Source organism: Monodelphis domestica, chromosome 7 (assembly GCF_027887165.1).
Source record: "Monodelphis domestica isolate mMonDom1 chromosome 7, mMonDom1.pri, whole genome shotgun sequence".
Lineage (NCBI taxonomy): Eukaryota > Metazoa > Chordata > Mammalia > Didelphimorphia > Didelphidae > Monodelphis > Monodelphis domestica.
In genome coordinates this window covers 52,681,445-52,704,289 of record NC_077233.1, presented here as the reverse complement: position 1 = coordinate 52,704,289, position 22,845 = coordinate 52,681,445, and the positions used below count along the sequence as shown (strand labels likewise).

General features: G+C 39.2%; 1 protein-coding gene and 1 long non-coding RNA gene across 3 annotated transcripts in view; one reads left to right on the top strand and one right to left on the bottom strand.

Annotated features, from left to right (window-relative positions):
* The first annotated feature begins 591 nt into the window (after positions 1-591).
* On the top strand, positions 592-21,580 carry LOC130455452 (uncharacterized). Its single transcript, XR_008913424.1, has 3 exons — positions 592-661; positions 4,546-4,637; positions 21,247-21,580. It is a non-coding gene; the product is annotated as an uncharacterized LOC130455452 (long non-coding RNA).
* The window catches only part of TATDN2 (TatD DNase domain containing 2), a 29,840-nt gene continuing 9,327 nt past the window's right edge, over positions 2,333-22,845 (bottom strand). For both annotated transcript variants that reach the window (XM_007500218.3, XM_007500221.3), the window contains exons 4-7: positions 20,375-21,247; positions 6,231-6,358; positions 5,059-5,242; positions 2,333-4,587 (exon numbers count right to left, since the gene is read on the bottom strand). In XM_007500218.3, the coding sequence (XP_007500280.1) occupies positions 4,447-4,587; positions 5,059-5,242; positions 6,231-6,358; positions 20,375-21,247 (1,326 nt within the window). In that variant the 3' untranslated portion in view covers positions 2,333-4,446. The remainder of the gene's footprint in view (positions 4,588-5,058; positions 5,243-6,230; positions 6,359-20,374; positions 21,248-22,845) is intronic.

Sequence of the window (22,845 nt, the reverse complement as noted above, 5' to 3'; positions counted from 1 at the left end):
CCAGATTAAAAAAAGGGGGGGGGTATTGCTTGATCTGCTTTCACAGGATTATGAGAGACAACACATCCTTAGCCTTTAAACACTCTATGAATGGGATTAGCAACATAGACCTTCCGCCATATGCATAGATCAAGTGGTATGATTTCAGGGAGTGGAAAATATCCTCCCTATTAATAGGATATTGCCTATTTGACCCTCTAACTTAAGGACCTCATCACAGTTCTTAAAAAAAAAAGGCATCCTTGAAAGTGTCTGCATTGACACCTCAATATTAGTATCACAGGGGGTAATAGGTTGGGGGGGGGGGACCAGACTACAATAAATAACCAATGAGGAACACAGTAGGACCTGTATCAAAGAGGTCATCAAGAGATTATTCAATAGGAGAAAAGATGGGAGACTTGTGGGAAGGGCAGTGAATGTCCATTCTGGACGGTGAAGAAGGCCTCTAGCATGTTGGCCCCATGTGCTGCACTTTGGGGAGGACATGGACAGTCACCATAGCACTGACACCAATATGGCTGGTTTGCAATCTGACTTTGGATGGAACTTCCAAATTAATGACATCATAATCCAGTTGAGTGAGTTAATCAAGAATTGAAGAAAAGATTTGTAAGGAACAGAGGCAAAAGGGAAGAGCGGACCACCAAGGGAGAAAAAGGTTTGTTTTGTTTTGTTTTAAAACCCATCTTCAGACTTAGAATCAATACCAAGTATTGGTTCCAAGGGAAAAAAGCGGTAAGGGCTAGGCAATTGGGGTAAAGTGGCTCACCTAACATTTTATCATAAAATAAGGTTGTTACATAATTCCCATTGCTTAGCCCTTATTGCTCCTCTGACTTGGACCCAAAACACGGTGTTGATTTAAGATGGAAAGTGAGTTTTTAAAAAATAAAATTAGGTTGTAGACTCAATTATCTCTAAGGGCCCTTCCAGCTTTGACACTGCTGTCAATGACATACCAATAATTCCAAGCATCTTTTCTCAATGTCTTTCCCATGCTTCCCAGGAGGCACCAACAGGGCTACAAATACTTTTGTACAAAATATCTTCCATTAACATCAGCACTGGTAGAAAAGAGCATTATGTGGGTAAAAATGGAAGCTATGTTTTTGTCCATTTCTTCTATTTCAGATAGATGTGAATCAATACAATTTGGACAGGTGTCTAGGGAGGATTACCTTTAATGCATTACTATTCTAAGGCAAATTATGGTTAATGCTTATCTTCCATACTCAAATTTGGCTAAAATTTCAATAAGGATGTGCTGTAGTCTTATTTCAGCAATTTAAATGAGATACAAAAAGAAAGGGCAGCATCCACTTTTCCTTCCTGTGTATGTCCTGGCAATTCACTTAACCTCTTGACTAGTTTCCTCCTCTAAAAGTGAAAGGTTTGGACAATTTTCGAGAGTGGGAGTTCTTAATTTGAGGTCTGTGAACTTAAAAAAAAATCTTTGTAGCTATTTAAACATAATTGTGTGAAGATAGGCTAGGGAAGAGTTAATTCTATTTTTAAATTAATCAACACAAACTGAAAACACCCCTACTTAAAACTAAGTAGGGGAGGTCCAGCAAGCCACTTACTAAAGTTGGTGACAACTCCAAAAGCAAATGACCACCTCCTGGGCAGTGCTAAGCAAATTTAAAGACTGAAATCGGCTCCCATAAAGTGGAAGAAGGGCCAGGAAGTGAAGTGGAAGAAGGGCTGTAAAAGTCCTGAACTTCCTGTCCAAGGGGGTCTTCGGCCTGAAGGATCCTGGACTGGGACTATGGCTTGGAGATATGACTTGGGACTTGGACCTGAAACTCTGGCTCTTGGACTGCTTCTGGTAAGACTGCTCCTGTATCTTCTCCTTTGGAGCTTCACTTGGGTGAGTGAGCGGACACTCCTTTCCTGGCTTCTAGAGAGATTAGTTCCAGAGAGGCCTTCCCCTCTCAGAAGCCATGTGGGTAAAACTCCTGTTTAATTCACCACCAGGTCCTCTGGCTGAGTATTAACAAACCCTCCAGAGCTGACCCAGGGACCAGAGCAACATTTAGGGTGATAGGCTAGACATCTTCTCTATCCTTTTTTTTTTTCATATATTTAGTCAAACCCTAAATTTTAATTCCTTACAATTGGTTCTTTTTGTAGTTGTAGGTATATTATTTTATGCATGTTCAATAGATTTCACAAGACTGCCCAAGTATTAAGAACTCCTGCTCTAAAGGTTCTTTCCAGTTCTAAATTTTGTGACATTCTATATCATCTATTCCATTCAGCACATCACTTATTCTATTCTACACATCACTTATACAACAATTGAAACAAACATGGAAAACAAGAAAGATATATCTCAAGGATCACTTTATTTTCAGAAAGAGTGAACCAGGAAACTCAGTGGATATTTTGGTGGCACAGAATTGCCTTTCCAAAAGCTGGATTGAAAATAATACCAATTATCTTCAACCTCAAATAACTGATTGACACTCTGAACAGGATTTATAAAATAATAATCAGGAAGACTACATAGCACCTTTCCCTCAAGGGGGAAATGCATGGGATTGCAAACTTCCATTCATTTCATTGTTTTAATCCTCTCAACCAGAAATAGTTCATTTCAGTTCTAGGCAGCAATTCACTTACAATGCTAACTAGAAGGTGAAACAGTGAGTTCACATCTGGTGATTAGGATTTAATATTTGCAGTTCACTTGGGTGACAATAAAAGCACTTTCAAATGGAGTTAGCTAGCTCCCATATCCTGTGTAAGAGAGCAGGACTGCCTTTAATTTTCCTCAGGAGAAAAGTGCGGCAGAGAGCAGTTAATGAATGGTGCAGCAAGCTGGCAGACCTGTCCACAGGACCCAAGTCTTCTGACAGTGCCAAATACACCAGACTGCAACGTCACATACACAGGATGGAAAATATCAGATATGATTTAAAAGGAAAAAAAAACATTTTTAGCTCACAAGAACACCTATCTTCTGAGACATCAGAAATCAAGTGAAGGCTAGATATTTGCAACTAAGATGAACTTATCTCTAAGAAACAGTGTGCTCAGGCCAGCTCATCTGTAAGGTGAAGGAGAGTTTAGATCAAAGATCCTTCTAAATATAGAGAACATGACTCAACCCTCAAGAATTTTAACTCTAGGGAGCCTGTTACGAATACACTCTAAATGAACACCAAACAGCAGGGCCAGACACAGTACAGAACACAGAATCACACCATCACTGGCCCAGCAGGCTCACAGTCTAACACCGAGAGGGAAGAGATACCGACACAAGGAAAAAGCTGAAGGAGATAGTCAGGGACAGAATGGGCTTCAGGATGTCTGCCATGCTTTCAAAGACAGCAGCAGGGCTTTTTGTTTTACATGGGAAAAACGCCTGAAGACACAAACATTTGGAGGAGTTACGCACCACTAAACTCAAGGAGAACAAAATACAGTTGCCACAGAGAGACATGGAAGCTGGATTTGGTCTCCGGTCCAATGGTCCAAGAAAAGAGTGAGAAGTGGGCAAGTAGAAGCCAGGGCAATCCAAAGGGAGGCCAAATGGCCGGCATTAGGGGGAGGGAACACAACCATTTTCAAATTTACCCAAAAGCAGCCCTTGGGTTTCTTGTGGGTAAGAGAGATGCCCTTCCTCCTGTGCAAAGCCTCTGTGACGTGTCCTCCTCCTGCACTGGATATCTACCAGTCAACATAATCACGCCTGGCCATCTGTGCGCCTCTGCACTGCCTAGTGATTGGGCCGAACACGGCACCTCGAACACTAGGAAGGCCAAAAGCGGCGTCTGATCCGAGGACAATCTCAATGGCTTTTCAATATAATTAGTATGAGAACACAAATCTCTAAATACAGAGTTATTTTCCTACAGAAAGATGTTCCTATTTAGGTGTGTTTTAAAGAGAAAAGTAGTGACATTACCCATACACTCCTGCTTTAGAAGATGACTTTATTGAAAAGCTTTATGCTGCTTAAACCACACTACAGTGTGTGGAGATCCAGTCCAGCAACCTTCTCTGCACCCTCTGCTGGAAATTCTCCTGAGCCCCCCACTTGCCTTCCCCTCAGGCACATTCTGGCTAGCAAGCTAGCTTCCGCTTCTCCTCCACTCAGGAGCTAAGGGCCGAGGAGGAGACTTCTAGGAAGACTCCCCTCCCTCTTCTACCACCCCATAGCAGGTTCTGCAGACCCCTCACAGTCCAGGCACGCTCGCGCTGGAATCTCAGGGGGCTGTGGTCAGGGCACTCGGTGGATCTCCCTGAAAGGTGCGAGGGAAATAGGAAGAAGGTTGTAAGCCACTGAAGTTCACCTCAAGGCAAATCTGGCTTAAACGGTAATCCTATGTTTACATTCTCTGCACTGGAAAAAAATGCAGTCAAAATTTTAGAAAATACAATTTGATGTCGATTTATGGCCTTTTCTAAGAAAAAACCCAAACGTCCCTCTTTCCCTTAAAGACTGTAAAGGCGGCTGGTATTCTGTCGCAGGGTGGCCAGGGTCTGGGAGAGTGGCTGATCTTTGACCTTAGCAATCTCTCGAACTGTGTGTAGGGCCAGACCCGGATGGGCGTACTGGCAAAGGCTCTTGGGAACCTGGAAGACAACGAGGGTTAGAACGACCATTTGTTTTCTGAATGATTCAGGTAACACAAAACTCCCACCCGCCCCCATCCCCAGCCAGACCCCTTCCCCAGCCAGGATCTCTTGGGATTGCCCTGTAGAGACCCCTTTACCTGCGGCTGCAGGGAGAGTCCTAGGTCATGTGGGGCTCTGGGTGAGAGGCAGGGTCCCATGTTTCCTTGGACTACCCTTTACAGGGTAGGACTTTGCACTGCCTGCAGCAGGAGGTGGGTGGAAGGGAAGAGAGTGGTTGCCCTTCATCTTCTCCTCCCCCTAGGCCTTTTGGTTCTGCAGAGCAACAAAAAGGAGAAATCTGCAAGGTCCCTGAGGGGGGTCCTGAGAAGTCACCTGGGCTCTCTCTGCTGCCCCTGTGGGGCACGACCACTCTCCGACCCCTCCGCCCCCACGAAGGCCCCAGCCCATGTCCCTCATGGAGGCCCTCACCTGACGAGGGAGGAAGTAGGGAGCGTCCGTTTCCACAATGATCCTCTCCAAGGGGATCTGCTTCAAGGCTTCCCTGACTTCCCAGGCGGAAGAATAGGTCACGAGGGCTGTGAATCCCACAGAGAGGTTGGGAAAGTGCTTCAACAGGGGCTCGATGACCGAATAGCTGCCAGTGAAGCAGTGCCTTTGGGAGAAAGAAAGAAAAATGCCAGTCACTCTTCTCTCCTGGTCACTTCCTCCATGTCCAACAAGGCTGTCAGAGAAGGGAAGGGCAAATGGCAGAGGGGATGCAAAGGCCCCCCACAGCAGGCACTTAGCACTGGCTCACATCCCTCCATACTTCCTCCTTTCCTCTCTGCCCTTCCTCATTCTTCTCTAGTTACACTTTAGGTCTGTTCACAGCACCCACAAGGGCTCAGAGCCTCACTTGGCTCTGTCTCTCTAACCAGCATCACCCCTACTAGGTGGAGGAAACATTTGGGGGCTAGTCTCACGGCTCCTTAGCCCTCTTTGCCCCAGAGCAAAGGCCGATCGAAATCTGAGCCTCCAGCTGCAGCTCCCTCTTCTAATTATGTTACCAAAGTAAGTCTTCCAAAAAAAAAAAAAAAGGGTTAAAACCAATCCAGATTGGGGTGCCTTTCTCCAGAAAGCAACCATACAAAAATCACTGCCAGGACCATCTGTGACTCAAAGTTCTGGGCATTTTACCCTCTACACAAGAGAACTCTGCTCAGACCTAGAAGATACTTTCTCACTTTCTCTTGATAGTAACTTGCAAAGATTGAATAAGGTGTCCTCCCTCCCTCCTTTTCTGGCTTTGTTCCTGTAGAGATAATCTTGGACCTTTGTCTTACCAAAATTAACTTTTGAAAAGGGGAATTGAATTTCTGACTCAAAAACAGTTGACAGAAAAAGAAATATTTTTTCAGTTCCCTTCAAACATACTAAAAAGTTTCCATTGAGAATTAACTCCTCCCAACTGTGCCACAGATGTAATGCTCAGGACTGAATCATTCATTCTGCAGGCTGATTCCTTAGACTTGCCCCAAGTTCTGAAACATTCGAAAACTCCCAGGGTTCCAAGGAGAATCTTGATGTGAAGTTTCCCAATTTCAGGGCTGCTACCCTGTTAGCTGTAGCATAGTCCCAGTGTTCCTAATGTTATTTATTACCTATGGATTTTATAATCAGTAGGAACAAATTTCTTCATGATTGAGAGTAAATCTTCATCTGCTTCTCGGCAGTGTATCACTAAAGGTTTCTTCAAAGCCACAGCCAATTGCAACTGCCTTTCAAATACCTGAAGGATTAAATCATGACAGAGAAGTTATTTAGGGAAAATGGTCCATCCAGCACAAATAAAATTTTGAAAAATAAATCAATTACAGCTTTCCAATATAGCAAGGACTATAATGTATTGATTGCTAATCAGATTTTAGTTCCTCTCATTAAAAAAAATTGATACAATACACAAAATGTACACACATCTATTTTAATAAAAATTTTAGTACTTAAAACCTACAGGACCTATTTCTTTTTTTTTTAATCCTTTCCTTCTGTCTTAGAATCAATATTATGTATTGGTTCTAAGGCAGAAAAATGAGTAAGGGCTAGACAATGAGGGTTAAGTGACTTGTCCAGGATCACATAGCTAGGAAGTATCTGAGGCCAGATTTGAATCCAAGCTGTCCCAGGTCCACGCCTGGCTCTATCCACTAAGCCACCTTGTTGCCCCCAAGACCTGCTTCAAAGGATGAAGCTCAAGAGCTTGAAAGAAACATCTGTCAACGTGGAATCTAGTTAACACATCCTAAGGGGCCGCTAGGTGGTTCAGTGTATAAAGAGGCAGACCTAGAGAAGGAAGGTCCTGGGTTTAAATCTGGCCTCAGACACTTCCTAGCTGTGTGACCCTGGGCAAGTGACTTAGCCCCCATTGCCTAGCCCTTACCACTTTTCTGCCTTGGAACCAATACATAATAAGACAGAAGGCGAGGGGGTTTAAAAAAAGAGAAACATCCTAAAATTAAGAACAAATTAATAAATTATAATTAATATAAATATTATTAATATGTTATATACTATAACCTACATACATGATATAATAATTACTATATTAATTAAATAATTAAATAAGAATGGTTGGGATATGGCTAAATAAACTTTAATATATTAATGTACATACAAAGAAGTCAAAGAAAAATATAAACTGATATAGAGGGAAGTAAACAGTTAACAGGGGGGGAAAGGACACAATAAGTATGACAATGCAATGCATAACACACACACACACACACAAATTAAACCAAACATTCTGTCATTAGAATAACCAAGCTTAGCACCAGCAAAAAGACAAGAAAATACACAAGTTCTTTGTAATGGAGGGGAAGGGGAATCTAGGAGTAAGGGACATTTCATACAGTCAGATCACATTTGTTAGTTGACTTTGCAGAACTACCTTTCCTCTCCCTTTTTATTCTTCTTTAAAAGAGACTGAACTACCAAAGTATTACTTTACAAGCCTAGAGTCAGAGGCAGAATTGATATATTTAATTAAGCCCCTACCATGTACCAGGCCCTGTGCTAAACATTGAAATGTAGAAGACAGTCCAGCCCTCAAGAAACTTGAAATCTAATGGAGACAACACATAGGAAGAAGCTGAAAAGGGGGATGGGAAAGGGTATGCAGCGAGAGCAGGATGAAGTCCTGAAGCTGAGTGGGTGGTCTAAGGAGGTGTAAGTTACAGAGCTGATAACATCTTGAAACCATAAAGTTCAGTAAAACATCCAAGGAGGAAATGGTGAGATGAAATGCCCCTGCTTCCTTCCTCAAACAGAATCTGGGAGGAACTCTTGGATGAACATTCCCTCCCAACTCCTACCCTCCTCTCCAAAAATGAGGGAGGGCCTCCTAGGGGAGGAAAGTGCTAAGGGGGTATAAGTTTCTGGAGATCATGAAGCCCATGAAAGCAGCCTGGTGGAAAATGAATAAATAACAACAAAAAGAAAGAAAGAAAAAATAGTAACCAAATTCATCTGAAGGAACAAAAGGTCAAGATTGCCAGGAAATGATGAAAAAAGTGGGCAGGAATGTCAGACTTCAAAGTGAGAGTTCAAACAAAGCAGTAATCATCAAAACAATTTGGTACTATTTAAAAATAATGAGATTGATTAATAAAATATAAAATGTATATTATAAGGAACCCAAAGACCCCACTTTAGGAGTAAGGATTCACTATTTGACAAAAACTGCTGAGAAAACTGTTTTTCCAAAAACTATACAATGGTCTGACAAATTAGATTTAAAACAACATATACCAAGATGTCACATCATAAACAAATGGATTTATTTGCATTTTAGTGATCTATGGTTAAGGAAAGAGGTCATGACCAAATAAGGAACAGAGAGGATTAGAGAAGATAAAATTTATAATTTTGATTAAATAAAATTTAAAAGCTTTTTGCCAAATATATCTATACAGCTAGGATTATAAAGAAAAGAACTAATTGGGGAAAAGAAATCTTTGTGGCAAGTTTCTCTGATAAAGGTTTTGCTTTCAAAAAGCTGATTTAAATTTTCAGAAGAGTTATTTCCCTAATTCATAAATGGTAAGCAAATATGAAGAGGCAGTTTTTTGGGGGAGAGGGAGGTAAGAAATGCAAGCTATTTATGGCCACATGAGAAAATTCTCTGTATCACCAATAATTGTGACAAAATACAAATTATAGCAACTTTTAAGATTTCATCTCACAACTATCTGATTGGCAAAGTTAAAGAAAATAAAAATATTAGAGAGGCTTCAGGAAAATAGGTATATTGATTGGTAGAACAGTAAAGTAGATCAGCCCTTCTGGAAAGCAATTTGGAACTCTGCCCAAAAAGTTATTAATTGTGTATACTCCTTTGCATATACATATTATTACTAGTTCTGTATCCCAAGGAGATCAAAGAAAGGAAAAAGCTTTATGTATGCCAAAACACTGACAGGAGTTTTCTTGTAATAGCAAAGAACTAGAAGATAAAGGACGCTCCTAATCTGAGGAAAGGCAAAACAAATGATATGTGAGTGAAATGGAATACTATGATGCTGTAAGAAATGAAAGAAGACAGTTTTAGAGAAGACTTGTATTGGATTGATCTCATGAAGTAAGCAGAACTAGAAAAATAATTTATACTACAACATCAAAATTGCAGAAAATGAACCATTCTGAAAAACTTTTTAAAACTAACTAAACAAAAAAAATGATCAATGATGATGGACTCTACTGATTTCTTGCCAGAGAGGTAATAAACTCTAGTGTGGAATGAAATAGAGTTTGGATACAGCCAATATGGGAAATTATTTTGCTTCAACATACTTTGTTATGAGGGTTTTAATTTACCTTTTTTTCTCTAGGTGGAGGAAGGTGAAAAAAGAAAAAAATTAAAAACTTTTAATTGAAAAATATGTCTCTGAGTAGAGGAAGGATGTATCTGGAAATGAAAGTGGGGATGATCCAATGAACATTTATTAAGTGCACACTGTGTGCCAGGCACTATGCTTCGTGCTAGGGATACAATGAATAATTTTAACAGACAGTTCCTACAAGGGAGGAAGAAAGATGGCAGAGTAGGACATGAGACTGCCTGCTCTCCAGACTCTTCCACAAAACAATCAGAAATAACTTCGTAGAATCCGTGCTAAAAGTAGCAAAAAACAGAAAAGAGTAGAGAGTAAAGCAGAGCAACCAGGGATAACTTGAAAGACAGATCTCTGATCTCCCTGGCCTTAGTATCATCTGGTGGTGCAGTGAGGAAACAAGCCAACAGCCCTGTGGGCAGCACAGGCAGCCTCACTTTGTCTACTTGGCCTGGGAATCGGTGGTAGTAGTAGAGTAGGCAGGCAGAGAGCCCTGGGAGCACCTGTGTGGACTGTGGCCTTGGCTCCAGAGGTCCCCATTCACCCCTGCTGGGGACAGAATGATGAACAGGGAAGGACTTCAAGGACCTGTCCTAGCTCTGTCCCAGCAGGAGTGGAAGAGCAAAGAGGGGGCACACACAAGTAAGTGTGGTTGCTGAGAGGCTAGGACCCTGCTGGCCTTGGTCACTCACAGGAAAGTAGAGTCATTGGTTGCCATCTTGGGGGTGCAAGCTGTCTGCCTACAGTTGGGGGGAGGGGTTGCTCCAGTTGGAACACCTAAAGGCCAATCACACACTGGGGCTTGAGTGGGAGGAGGAGCAGGAGCTACACCTGGCCCTGGAGCATAGAAACTGAAAGAACTAAGTAAGGTCCAGGAAATAAACACAAAAAATCCTGAAATTTGAAGCATCACCTTCCCATACCTTGGGAACAGAGCCCAACTTAAACATATTATGCCTATTGGTTTGGCAGATAAAGTTTGAAAAAAAAAGGAGTAAACCAAAATGAAAGAACCCAATTTTAGTGAGCTATTATGGGGACAAAGAAGACCTGGGTTCAAATTCAGATGACAACAAAGTAAATAAGCCTACTTCCAAAACAATAAAGGACCAAATGGTCATTAGTCCAAAAAGAGGTTTTGAAAGAACTTCAAAAAAATTTCAAAAATGAAAGAGGTTGAGAAAAAACTAGGAAAAAAATAAGAGCAATGCAAGAAAACTACAAAAGACATCCAACTGGAAAAGGAGATCCAGAAACTCATGGAAGAAAATAATTCATTATGAATTAGAATTGGACAGAGGGAAAGCTAATTACTTTCTTAAGGCAACAAGATATTTAAAAAAACAAAATCAAAAGAATGAAATAGAAAAGAATATGAAACATCTTATTACACCAACAAAAGACCTAGAAAAAAGATTGAGGAGAGAAAATATTCTAAGGATTGTCAGACTACCAGAAAGTTAAGGTCAAAAAAAAGAGTTTAGACACCATACTTAGAAATCATTAAGGAAAATTGCCCAGAAATTCTAGAACAAGAAGGTAAAATAGATATTGAAAAAAATCCACTGATCACCACCACAGAGAACCTAAGATGAAAATGCACAAGAACACCATTGCTAAGTTCCATAACTCTCAGGTTAAGGAGAAAATAATACCAGCAACAACAAAAAAAGAAGCAATTTAAATACTATGGAACTACAGTCGGAATAACACAGTCAGTAGCTTCAACATTAAAAGAATAGACATGAAATACAATATTCTGAAGAGCAAAGAAACTAAGCTTATAACCAAAAATAACAAACCCAGGAAAGCTGGGAAAAATTTGGCTTTTAACAAACTAAATCAGTCTCAAATATTCTTGGGGAAAAAATCCAGAACTCAGTAGAAAACCAGATCTACAAGAATTATAGGAAGGTAAATTTGAAAGACCAATTACAAGGGACCTGACAAAGTCAAACTTTATTTCTTATATAGGAAATGTTATCTATAACTCTTAAGAATACCATAACAAGTTCATATGTAGATAGAAAATTTTAGGTCAAGTTGAATATAATGGAGTGAGGGAGAAATAATCACAAAATAGGATAGGAAGAGGTAAAATGAAGTAATTATTTCATATTAAGAGAGGTATGTGGGGAAGAACTATTACCGAGCAGGGGAGGAAGGACTGGAGTCTATCCTTATCAGGTAAAAGAGGGAACAATAAACAAGCAAAGAAATAAGAGAGTGAGTGAGTGTGAGTGTGTGTGTGAGTGTGTGAGTGTGTGTGAGTGTGTGTTTGTGTGTGTGTAACTAAAAAGGTAAAAGTCTTCTTAATATCCAAAGAAAAAGGAAGATGAGAGGATAAGGGAGTGTCTCAGAGTCCCCTTAAAGAATTAAAGGACTAAGAGAAGGGAGTGCAAATTAAGAGAAAAGAGGGCAAGGAGATAAGAAGAGGGAGGGATTTCTAAAAGAAAATACATATCAAGAAATAAAAGGGCAAGATGAGATAAAGGGAGATTTCTCAGCACAGGACAAGGGAGAGATTTTTAGAAGGGAATTCATATCAAGAAATAAAAAGGGCAGCATGGGGAATAAAGAAGGGACTTTAAGGGACAAGGGAGGTCCACTTAGAAGGGTGGGTTAATTTAGAACTAGAAGGGCAAGGGGCAAGGACAAGGGAAAGGTTCTAAAAGGGGCACAAATTGGAGAGATAGTGGACAGAAGAAATTAGACTTATAAGGAAGAATACAGAAAAAGAAGAGGAAGAAAGATATAAACAGTGAGGAACAAGAGAGTGGAAGGAAATACACAACTAGTATTTGAACACTAATGGTAACGAATTCATCCATAAAATGGAAACAGCAGAATGGAATAAAAACCAAAACCTGGCAATATGTTGTTTATAAGAAGAACACTTAAAAATTAGAGGCACACATAGAGTAAAAATAAAGGGCTAGAGCAGAAAATACTATGTCTCCGCAGCTACAAAAAAAGCAGGGGTAGCAATTATGATCTCTGACAAAGTTAAAGCTAAAATAGATATAATCAAAACAGATAAATAGGGAAACTATATTATGTTAAAAGGGACTATAGATAATGAATCAGTCAATATTAAACCTATATGTACCAAATGTTCAAAAATCCAAATTTTTAAAGGAAAAGCTAAGTGAGTTACAAATAGAAATAGATAACAAAACAATAATAGTGGAGGACTTCAATTTTCCCCTCTCAGAATCAGATAAATCTAATAAAAAAATAAATAAGAAAAGTCAAGAAGATGAATAGACTCTTAGATAAGTTATATATAATTAATTAAATAGGAATAAAAAGGAGTATACCTTCTTCTCATCAGTACGTGGTACTTTACAAATCTTGATCATATATTAGAGCACAAAAATATTATACTTAAGTATAGGAAAGCAGAAATGTTGAATGTGTCCTTTTCTGACCATAATTCAATAAAAATTACATATAACATACCATGAAAACACAGAGTAAAAATTTACTGGAGACTACATAACTTAAAAAACAAGTGAGTTAAAGAACAAGTCATAAAAATAATAATTTCATTAAAGAGAATGGTAATAATGAGACAACATACCAAAATCTGTGGGATACAATAAAAATGATAGAGGAAAATTTCTATCTCTAAATGCTTACATTAATAAAGAACATCTCGATGAATTAGGAAGGCACTTTAAAAAACTAGAAAAATAATAAATTAAAAATCCCTAACTAAACACCACCAAATTAGACATCCTAAAATTTAAAGGCAAGATCAATAAAACTGAATGTAAGAAAACCAATTAATTTTCTTTTTGGACATAGCTATTGTAAGAATGTATTTCCCTTAGACAAGCATATTTATTATAATTTATGATATATTTATAAGAAATCATATGTATTTTTTCCAAAAAGTTTTTAGTGTTCCAAATGTTTAAACAACCAAAAAAGAAGATTTCTTCATATCTACATAATAATACCATCTACAAGTGTCCTTACCCTTCCCACATCTCAAAAGATAACATCAGGGAGGTCAACATGTTCATATAAATTAAGTCTTTCATGTTTTACTTTTCTGTTCTGTTTCTGGAGGTAACATTCTCAGTTTATTCTTCCAGCATTAGTTCTGTAGCTATATAATGTTCTCCTGGTTCTACTCATTTCACTGTTCACTATCTCATATAGTTCATTATATGCTTTTTTTTGTATCAGTCTATTCATCATTTCTTATCACACAAGAGTATTCCATCACAATCATATACCACAATGTGTTCAGCCATTCCCCAGCTGATAACATCTCATTTCTAATTCTTTGCCACCAAAAAGGGAGCTGCTATAAATATTTGGCAACATATTGGTTCTTTTCTTCTTTCTCTGATCTTCTTGAGAATAATGGTATTGGTGGACCTAGAGCCACACACAGTTTTCATAACTGTCTGGGTGTAATTCCAAATCGCTCTCCAAAATGGTCGGATCAATTCACAGATCCACCAATGGTGTCCTCATTTTTCCACATCCGGTCCAACATTTGTCACTCTGCCCTTTTGTCATTTTAGCCAGTATGGTGGGTATGAGGTGATATCTCTGGGTTGTCTTGGTCTGCATTTCTCTAATCAGTAGCAATTTGGAGCATTTTCTCATATACCAACATATAGCTTTGATTTCTTCATCTGAAAATTGCCTGTTCACATCTATTGCCCATTTATCACTTGGGGGAATGACTCTTATTCTTAAAAATTTGACAAAGTTCACTAAATATTTTAGATATGAGATCTCTGAGAAAAAAACATTGAATTAATAAAAAAAAATCTAGGGATTGATTGGGGGGAATCAACAAAATAAACTATTGATTAATATGATTTTTAAAAAAGAAAGAAAACCAAATCACTAACATTATAAAGAAAAAAAGTGACTATATACCACCAATGAAAATGAAATTAAAGCAATTACTGGAGTTATTTTGTTCACTGATGTGCCAACAAATTTAAAAATGGAAGTGAAATGGAAGAATACTTATAAAACTATAAACTGCCTAGAGTATCAGAAGATAAAATAGAATACCTAAATAAACCTATTTTAGAAAAAGAAATTGAATAGGCCATAAATGAACTTCCTTTTAAAAAAGCATCAGGACCAGATAGATTCACAATTAAATTCTACCAAACAGTTAAAGATCAACTAATTCCAATATTAAATAAATTATCTGAAATAATAATAAAGAAGTTTTACCAAACTCCTTATGAAACAAATATGATAATACCTAAACCAGGAAAAGTAAAAAGCAGAGAAAAAAAATTATAGACCAATTTCATTAATGAGTATGGGATACAAAAATACTAAATACTAGCTAGGAGACTACAACAATACATCAGAAAGATTACACATTGTGACCAAATAGGATTTATACCAGGAATGCAGAGATGATTTAATATAAGGGAAACTATCATCATAACTGATCATATTAGTAATAAAAATCATATGATAATATAGAGGAAAAGTCTCTGACAAAATACAACACTCATTCCTATTAAAACCAATGGAAAGCACAGGTTTGAGTTTTTCTTAAAATGATACAAAATGGGGGCAGCTAGATGGCTCAGTGGATAGAGAGACAGGCCTGGGGCAGGAAGTCTTGGGTTTAAATGTGACCTCAGACACTTCACTTCCTACCTCTGGGCAAGTCTCTTAACCCCCATTGCCTAGCCCTTGCCATTCTTCTGCCTTGGAACCAAAACACAGTACTGATTCTAAGACATAGAGTAAGGTTTAAAAAAAAAAAAGATATGAAGCATCTGCCTTAAGACCATTAGTTTTTATTTGTAACAGGGCTGAGCTATAAGATCAGGAATGAAATAAGGATGCCCATTATCACCAATATTATTTAACACTGTTATCAGAAACACTAGAAATCACAATAAGAAAAAGAAATTGAAAGAATCAGAAAGGGCAAAGAAGTAATAAAACTATCTCATTTTACAGACAATATGATAGTATATAAGAAAAATCCTAGAGATTCAACTACAAAGTTAGTTAAAACTATCAATAAGTTTAATAAAATAAACCTACATAAATCATTGACATTTTAATATATTTCTAAACTCTTGCAAGAAGAGATAGAAAGAGATACTCCATTTAAAATGACCACAGATAGAATAAGATACCTGAGAGTAATACCTGCCAAAACAAATCCAGGAACTACATGAATATAAATACAAAAAACTTTTTACACAAAAACAGTCATCTCTAATTATTTGGAAAAATATCAATTGCTCATGAATGGTCAAAGTCAATATCATTAAAATGACAATTCTACCTCAACAAATCTTTTTTTAAAAAGATATTTCATTTTATCAATTACTTGTAATAACAATCTTCCACATAAGTTTTCTGAAGTTATAAGATCCAAACTGTCTTCCTCCCTCTCTTCTCTCCCCACTCCTGGAGATGGTAAGCAATTTGATCTTACATGTATTATCATGCAATTTTTATCACTGTTGTAAAAAAAATAGCCATATAAAACTAAACCCCCAAAATAAAAACACAACTAATGTGAAGAATCATAAGCTTTGATCTGCATTCTAGCTCCAACAGTTCTTTCACTGGAGGTGGATAACATTCTCCACCCTTCGGAATTGTCCTGGATCATTGTATTGCTGAGAGTAACTACAATGTCCTGATCATCATACAATACTGTTGTTGTTGTGTTCAATATTCTGGTTCTGCCTATTTTACACTGCATCAGTTCATGTAGGTTTTTCCAGTTCTTTCTGAAATCATCCTGTTCATCATTCTTTGCAACACAATCGTGTTCCATCACCAACATTTACCACAACTTGTTCAGTCATTCCCCAGTTGACAGACATTCTCTCAATTTCCCATTCTTTGCCACCACAAAGAGCTGCTATAAATGTTTGTAGAAGTCTGTCCTTCCCTCTTTTTTAAAAAATCTCTTTTGTATATAGACCTAGTAGTAATATTCCTGGATCAAAGAGTATGAACAGTTTTATATCCCTTTGGACATTAATCTTTTTCAATGCTTTTTCAATGCTCTCCCAATCAAATTACTAAAAAGCATCTTATTGATCTAGAAAAAAATAATAAAATTTGGAAGAACAAATGATCAAGAATATCAAAAGCATTCATTTTAAAATGTAAATGAAGGTCTAGCAGTACTAGATTATGGTGGGTCAGTGGAACTGAAGAGACATGCAACAAACAGCCTTGTATTTGACAAAGGCAAAGATCCAGGCTATTGGTGGAAATTGCTGGGGTGGCTGAAAAGTAGTTTGGCTGAGACTAGGTATAGACCAATATCCTGTACCATTCACTAGTATAAAATCAAGGTAGATATGTGATCTATACATAAAAGGAGATCATGGACAGATCGGAAGAACAGGGAACACACTGCCTATCAGATTTATGTATAAGAGAAAAATTTATGAATAGGAAGGAAATGGAAAACACTGTACATTAAATTTAAAAGGTTTTGTACAAATACATGTTGCCAGGATTGGAGGGAAAGCAGAAAACTGAGAAGAAACTCTCCTGGACAGTCTCTCAGATAGAGGTCTTATATCTGAAGTATATAGAGAACTTTGTCAGATTTATGGAAGAGGAAGCCATCCCCCAGGTAGAGGATGGGCAGGGATGTGAACAAATGGGAGAATCGGGGCCATGTGTGGTTATGGGGTGTGGGGGAGGGAAGGGGGGGAAGAAATGCTCCAGATTGCTACTGACTGGGTAAATGCAAACCAAGGCAGTTCTGGGGTATCATCTCACACTCTTCAGAAGAGCAAGAACGGATGGGCGGGATAATGTTGGAGTGGATGTAGAAAGGTAAGGACACCAGTGCAGTGTTGGTGGAACTGTAGGCTGGGCTGGAGATCTGTTTGTAATTGCACCTTTGGACCCAGTGGTGCCACTGCTGGAACTGTTTCCTGGGGAGAAGTGGGGGGGAAAAGGGGAATCTCTATGTTCCAGAGCATTTGTAGCAGCTCTCTTTGTAGTGGAGGCAAACTGGAGGTCGAGGGGATTTAAAAAAAAAAAAAAACAGTTCCCGCCCTCAAAAAGCTGACAAACTAATGAGGAGAGGCAAGAGCAGAAAAGAAGAGGAAGGGGGAGGATCATCGGTGAGCAGATCAGGAGTCCAGGCAAGAATCTTACTCTGTGGAGTTAAAACCAGGAAGGGCAGCAGATGCAGAATGGAGGGAGCCAGGAAGTCCAGTTTCTGACCTTTATAAAGAACAGTATTGGGAGGAGTTTGGTGTGCTGCCCTCAGGCCTCTGATCAGAGAGACAAAGGCTGAGGGAGATGATGTCAGGCTAAACTGAAGTTGGCAGTAGGATGGTGCTGAGATTAGAAGTGGATGAGCTTACTTTAGGAAGGGCATCTTGTTCCATGGAGCTGAACCAGGGAGAGTAGCAGATGCAGAGAAGCATGATTATTAAAAAAAAAGGTATCCATTTTTTAAAGAACAAAAGAATGTAGCCATTCTCCAATAGATAAATGACTGAAGGATATGAACAAACAGTTCTCAGAAGAATTGCAAATTATTACAACCAGATGAACAAACGCTCCAAATTGCTAATAAGAGAAATACAAATCAAAACAATACTTCATACCCCTACAATTTGGCAATAGTACACTATTGGTAGAACTGTAAAATAGTATGACAATTTTTTTGGAATTATGCAAGTAAAGTGACTAAAACATCTATACCCTTTGAACTAGACTCCAGTATACCCCACTGGGCTTATATCCCTAGGAAGCCATTAATAAGAAGAGATCCCTATATATTCCAAAATACTTATAACAGCACTTTTTGTGGTCTCAAAGAACTGGAAATGAAGTAGGTGGCCATTAATTGGTAAATGGCTGAACAAACTGAGGCACATGAATGTAATGGGAATTAAGAAAGTATGAATGTGGTGAATCCAGAAAAGCATGGAAAGATAAGATAAGATAAGATAAGATAAGATAGATATAGATATAGATATAGATATGAACTGATGCAGAATGGAGAAAAAACAATATACACAATGACTACAACAACATAAAATGGAAAGAACCATACACCCCCCCAAAAAAGTTAATGTAACAAAAATTATAATTTTTAATTATAAAGTCCAAGCAGGACTTGGATGAAGGGATATGAGAAGACTCCCTCAACCTACTCTTTAATGGAGGTGGAAGACCCCATTATTGCACATATTTTCAGACTTCTTCAATATATTGATCAACTGAACTAATTTTTTTCCTCTTTAAAAAATACTTTTTATATATAGGACACCTCTCTGGGAGGGGAAGGGATGCATGGGATACTATATGATTTAAGAAACAGAAAACAAAAAAATTTTTTTAAAGAACAAGGGCATTAAAGTATGGTATAAAGGAAAAAACACTGAACTGAGGAAGAGTTCTCTTCCCAGTTGTCACCAATCTCAAGCAAATCACTCCATACTCTGATTTTGTTTCATCATATGTACAATCTGGCAAGCAGTGAGGTGCAATAATATATGTAAATAAATAAAGCTGGCATTTCTAATGTGCCTATTAAGTGCCAAGCATTGTGCTAAATGCATTTTTACAAATATTATTTCATTTGATCCTCACAAAAACCCTGGGAAGTAGGTGTAATTATTATCCCTGTTTTACAGTTGAGAAAATTGAGGGAAGTCAAGCAACTTGTCCAGAGTCACAGAGCTAATAAGGGTATGAAACTAAATTTGAATTCAGATCTTCCTGACTCCAAGTGTTGTGCTCTATCCACTGTGCCACCTCAATGCCTCAGAGGAAAGAGAAAAGTACAGGCTCAAATTCTGCCTCAGCTTCCTCATCTGTAAAATAGGAATAATAATACCCATAACACTTCACAGTATTGCTGTCAAGACACAATGACATATGAGATGTAAAGCACTTGGCAAATATTAATATGCTATAAACATATCAGTTATTACTATTATAAGAAGCAAACTGGACTAAATCTTAAAGGGACTCTTCCAGCTCTGTAATGGGCTACAAGCAGACTACTTCCACATAAAAACAGTCATTTTAAGTACTGAAAGTGTTGATAGTTTTCTTAAAGAATTGTAAATAAAGAGTAACTTTCAGCAATTTAATTAAGGTAATAGCTCATCCTCCAAAGAAAAATATATATGATTAGCTTTTTCAAATAGTTTGCCAGGTCTCTAATGAATAAAACTTTGAGCTAATATCAGTTTAGAGCATAACTTAAATCACCAACTGCCTATCCCTTAGTGCTCTTCTGTCTTGGAAATGACCCGAGACAGAAGGCAAGGGTTAAAAAAAGTATATAATTTTGAGGTCACGTGTGTTGTACGCATCATCCTCTTATCTGTGTAATTAGAATCTGCTCCCTAGGACTCCAATTCCCAGCATCCCACTTTCACTCTCTCATCACATCCTTGCGTTTTTAGAGATAAAGTGTGTGTGTGCCCCGCCTCTCTCTCTTCTCCCACTAACATGGTCAAGGAAAGCTTATCTTTGCTCAGGCTTCTACTTCCTCTACTTCAAATGATTATTAATAAATCTTATAAAATAAAATACTTGGAGTTTTTAGATATTAATTTTAACCTTACATACCCAATGTCTTTTCTCCCCAAAGGAAACAGGCAGCTAGCATGGTAATATGAGTGAATGCACAACATCAAAACGGTTTTTAAGGTTGGGAACTAAACTCCAGAGGCAGTGGGGTCTAGTGGGAGAAGCGCTGAATTTGGTGTCAGAAAAAGGGCCTGGCTTTGAATTTGTGATTAGCAACACAACCAGCTCTGTAGCATGGGGATCTGTAACCAACCTATCCTAGGGTGGGTGGTTGTGCCCATTTTAGAACACTAGATAAAAATATCTCGGCTATTATCATCACAGTTGGGTACAGGCTTACTAAAATGAAGGGGTGGGGAAGCACCTCTTACCTTGCGCTGATCTGAGACAGGAGAAGTACATTTATAAGAATAATCCAGTCCCATTTCTCCAAAGGCAACAGCCTTGGGATGCCTCAAAGCCTGAAGGAGGTTTCTTTCTTGACGTTCATTGTAGTATCGGGAAAAATGAGGGTGACAACCAAATGCCCCCCAGACAAGGTCCTCCTTCAACAAATCCTCCCATAGGTAATCCGTCAGGGTACGGGGGTCACAGAAGTCAGAGATGCAACCTTGGAATTCTTTTGGGAAGGAGCTGCTATAAATCTTTCTAAACTTAGAAAAAGTGCCCTGGAAAGACAACTTGGAATAAAGCATGTCCAAGTGACAGTGTGTGTCAATGAAGCCCACTGAACCTTGACTCCCCCTGATTCCCCTGTATGAGGAACTCAACGTGTGCTCTCGAGAAAAGCGAGGCACCTCTTCACGGAATGTTCTTTTCTCTCCCACCTTTTCTTCTTCCCACATCTGAGAGGAAGGAAGGGAGGAGGGCTTTTTGCCTGCCAACATTTCCAAGTCTTTGGAGGTATTCCTGGGGCTGCTGTTATTAGACTCAGCAGATCGATCACTGGGTTGGTTCCTATTACTGCCCACGATGTTCGAAGCATCCCCAATGCTGTTGGTGGTGGGATAACAGAAAGGCTTGGGACTGCTGGTCCAGTAACTGGCATAATCCCGCCAAGGGCTGCCATACAAGTGAGCTGGGTACATGACATAATCAGTAGTGGATGGAGAAGGCTCGGAAACCACAGAGATGTTCAAAGAAACAGAATCCTCTTGGGAGAACCTGACAGTGGAAATATCTTCCATGTCTGACCAGTCACTTTCTGAGGAAGGATTTTCCATCATCATTTCCCTCTCTTTAGGCTGTGGAAAGACAAGAAAAATAATCATGAATGCAATGAATTCCCTTTCGTGCAAGAAGAAGGCAGGTGCTTTGTAACTGGTCACCAAGTCCCCCTCGTGCAACGGAAGAACACGGCTGTCCCTGGCAATTCCCCAACAGCTGGCTCAGAATGAAGTTTGAACTTTGCACTCATGGCGCAAGCGGCACTAACTGGTAGGACCTGGAATTAAACCTGTTATCCAGGTCCGGACTAGTGCCAGGCTTGCTACAAATGAGGGGCCTTTCCTACTATCCTTTTGGGTGGTAACTCTTTTCAGAGGGTGACAAAAACAATAAATGCCATGCAAACTAAACTGAGTTTTGCTTAAAAGGTCCTGAAAGTGAGGGCAGTTAGATGGTTCACTGGATGGAAAGTCAGGCTTGGTGATAGAGTGGTCCTGGGTTCAAATATGATCTCAGATGCTTCCTCGTTAAGTGACCCTGATCAAGTCACCTAACCCCAATTGCCTAGCCCTTACTGCTCTTCTGCCTAGGAAAGATTCTATGACAGGAGGTAAGAGTTTAAAAAAAAAAAGACAATGTATCTTTGGTGAATACTGTTTCCCTGATGTGACTAAGTAAACCTCCTTTCGTTAAGTGTTAGAGTTTGACACGGGTCTCATTTGTCAGTCAATAAATATTAAGTTCCTTGTATATGCCAGGCATGGCATTAAAGGAGCTCAGAGCCTAATGGAGGAGACAACATGTAAGGGCAACATGTACACCAAATATTTACAAGGCTATATAGGAAACAGCCAGGGGGCTCAGTGGATCAAGAACCAGGCCTAGAGACAGGAGGTTCTGGGTTCAAATTTGACCTCAGCCACAACCTCGATGTGTGACCCTGGGCAAGTTACTTAACCCCTCACCATTGCCTAGCCATTACTGCTCTTCTGCTTTAGAACCAATACACAGTACTGATTCTAAGATGGAAGGTAAGGGTTAAAAAAAAAATATATATATATATATCATATACACACACAAATTGGAGATAATTTATCAACAGGGAAACCAATGGAATTAAGAGAGCTCAGGAAAGGTTTCCTATAGAAAGTGGAATTTATGTTTTTTCCACTTTTTTCAGTTATATGTAGAAACAATTTGTAACTATTATGTTCTGACATTTTAGAATTCAGATTTCTCTCCCTGCCTCCCCTCTCCCCAGTCCCAGACAGCGATATCAGCTTCAACACAATAGAAGGTGGGATTTTAAGTGGGGCTGGAAGGAAGCCGGGGCAGGAGATGGGGAGGAAGAGCGTTCTCTGCCTGGGAAAGCCGGGAGCCCAGGGTCCCTGGAACAGGGCAGATATGGGGAGGGGACCAGAGTGTCCTGGGATATGACAGGAGCCGCTGAGCAGGACGCAGGGGGATGGTCGGGCTCAGGAGCGGAGCGCAGGAGAGCTATCAGGGCCAGGCAGACCAGCAGGCTCCTGCTGTCCTCTGGGGAGAGCAGATACAAGTCTGCACCAGAATGGGCGGAGGGTCAGCGGAGAGATTGGGGTGGGGAGGAGAATGCAAGAGATGCTCCACCCAGATCACAGGCTGGCCGGGGCAGCGAAGCATCCCGGGAGTGTCCTCT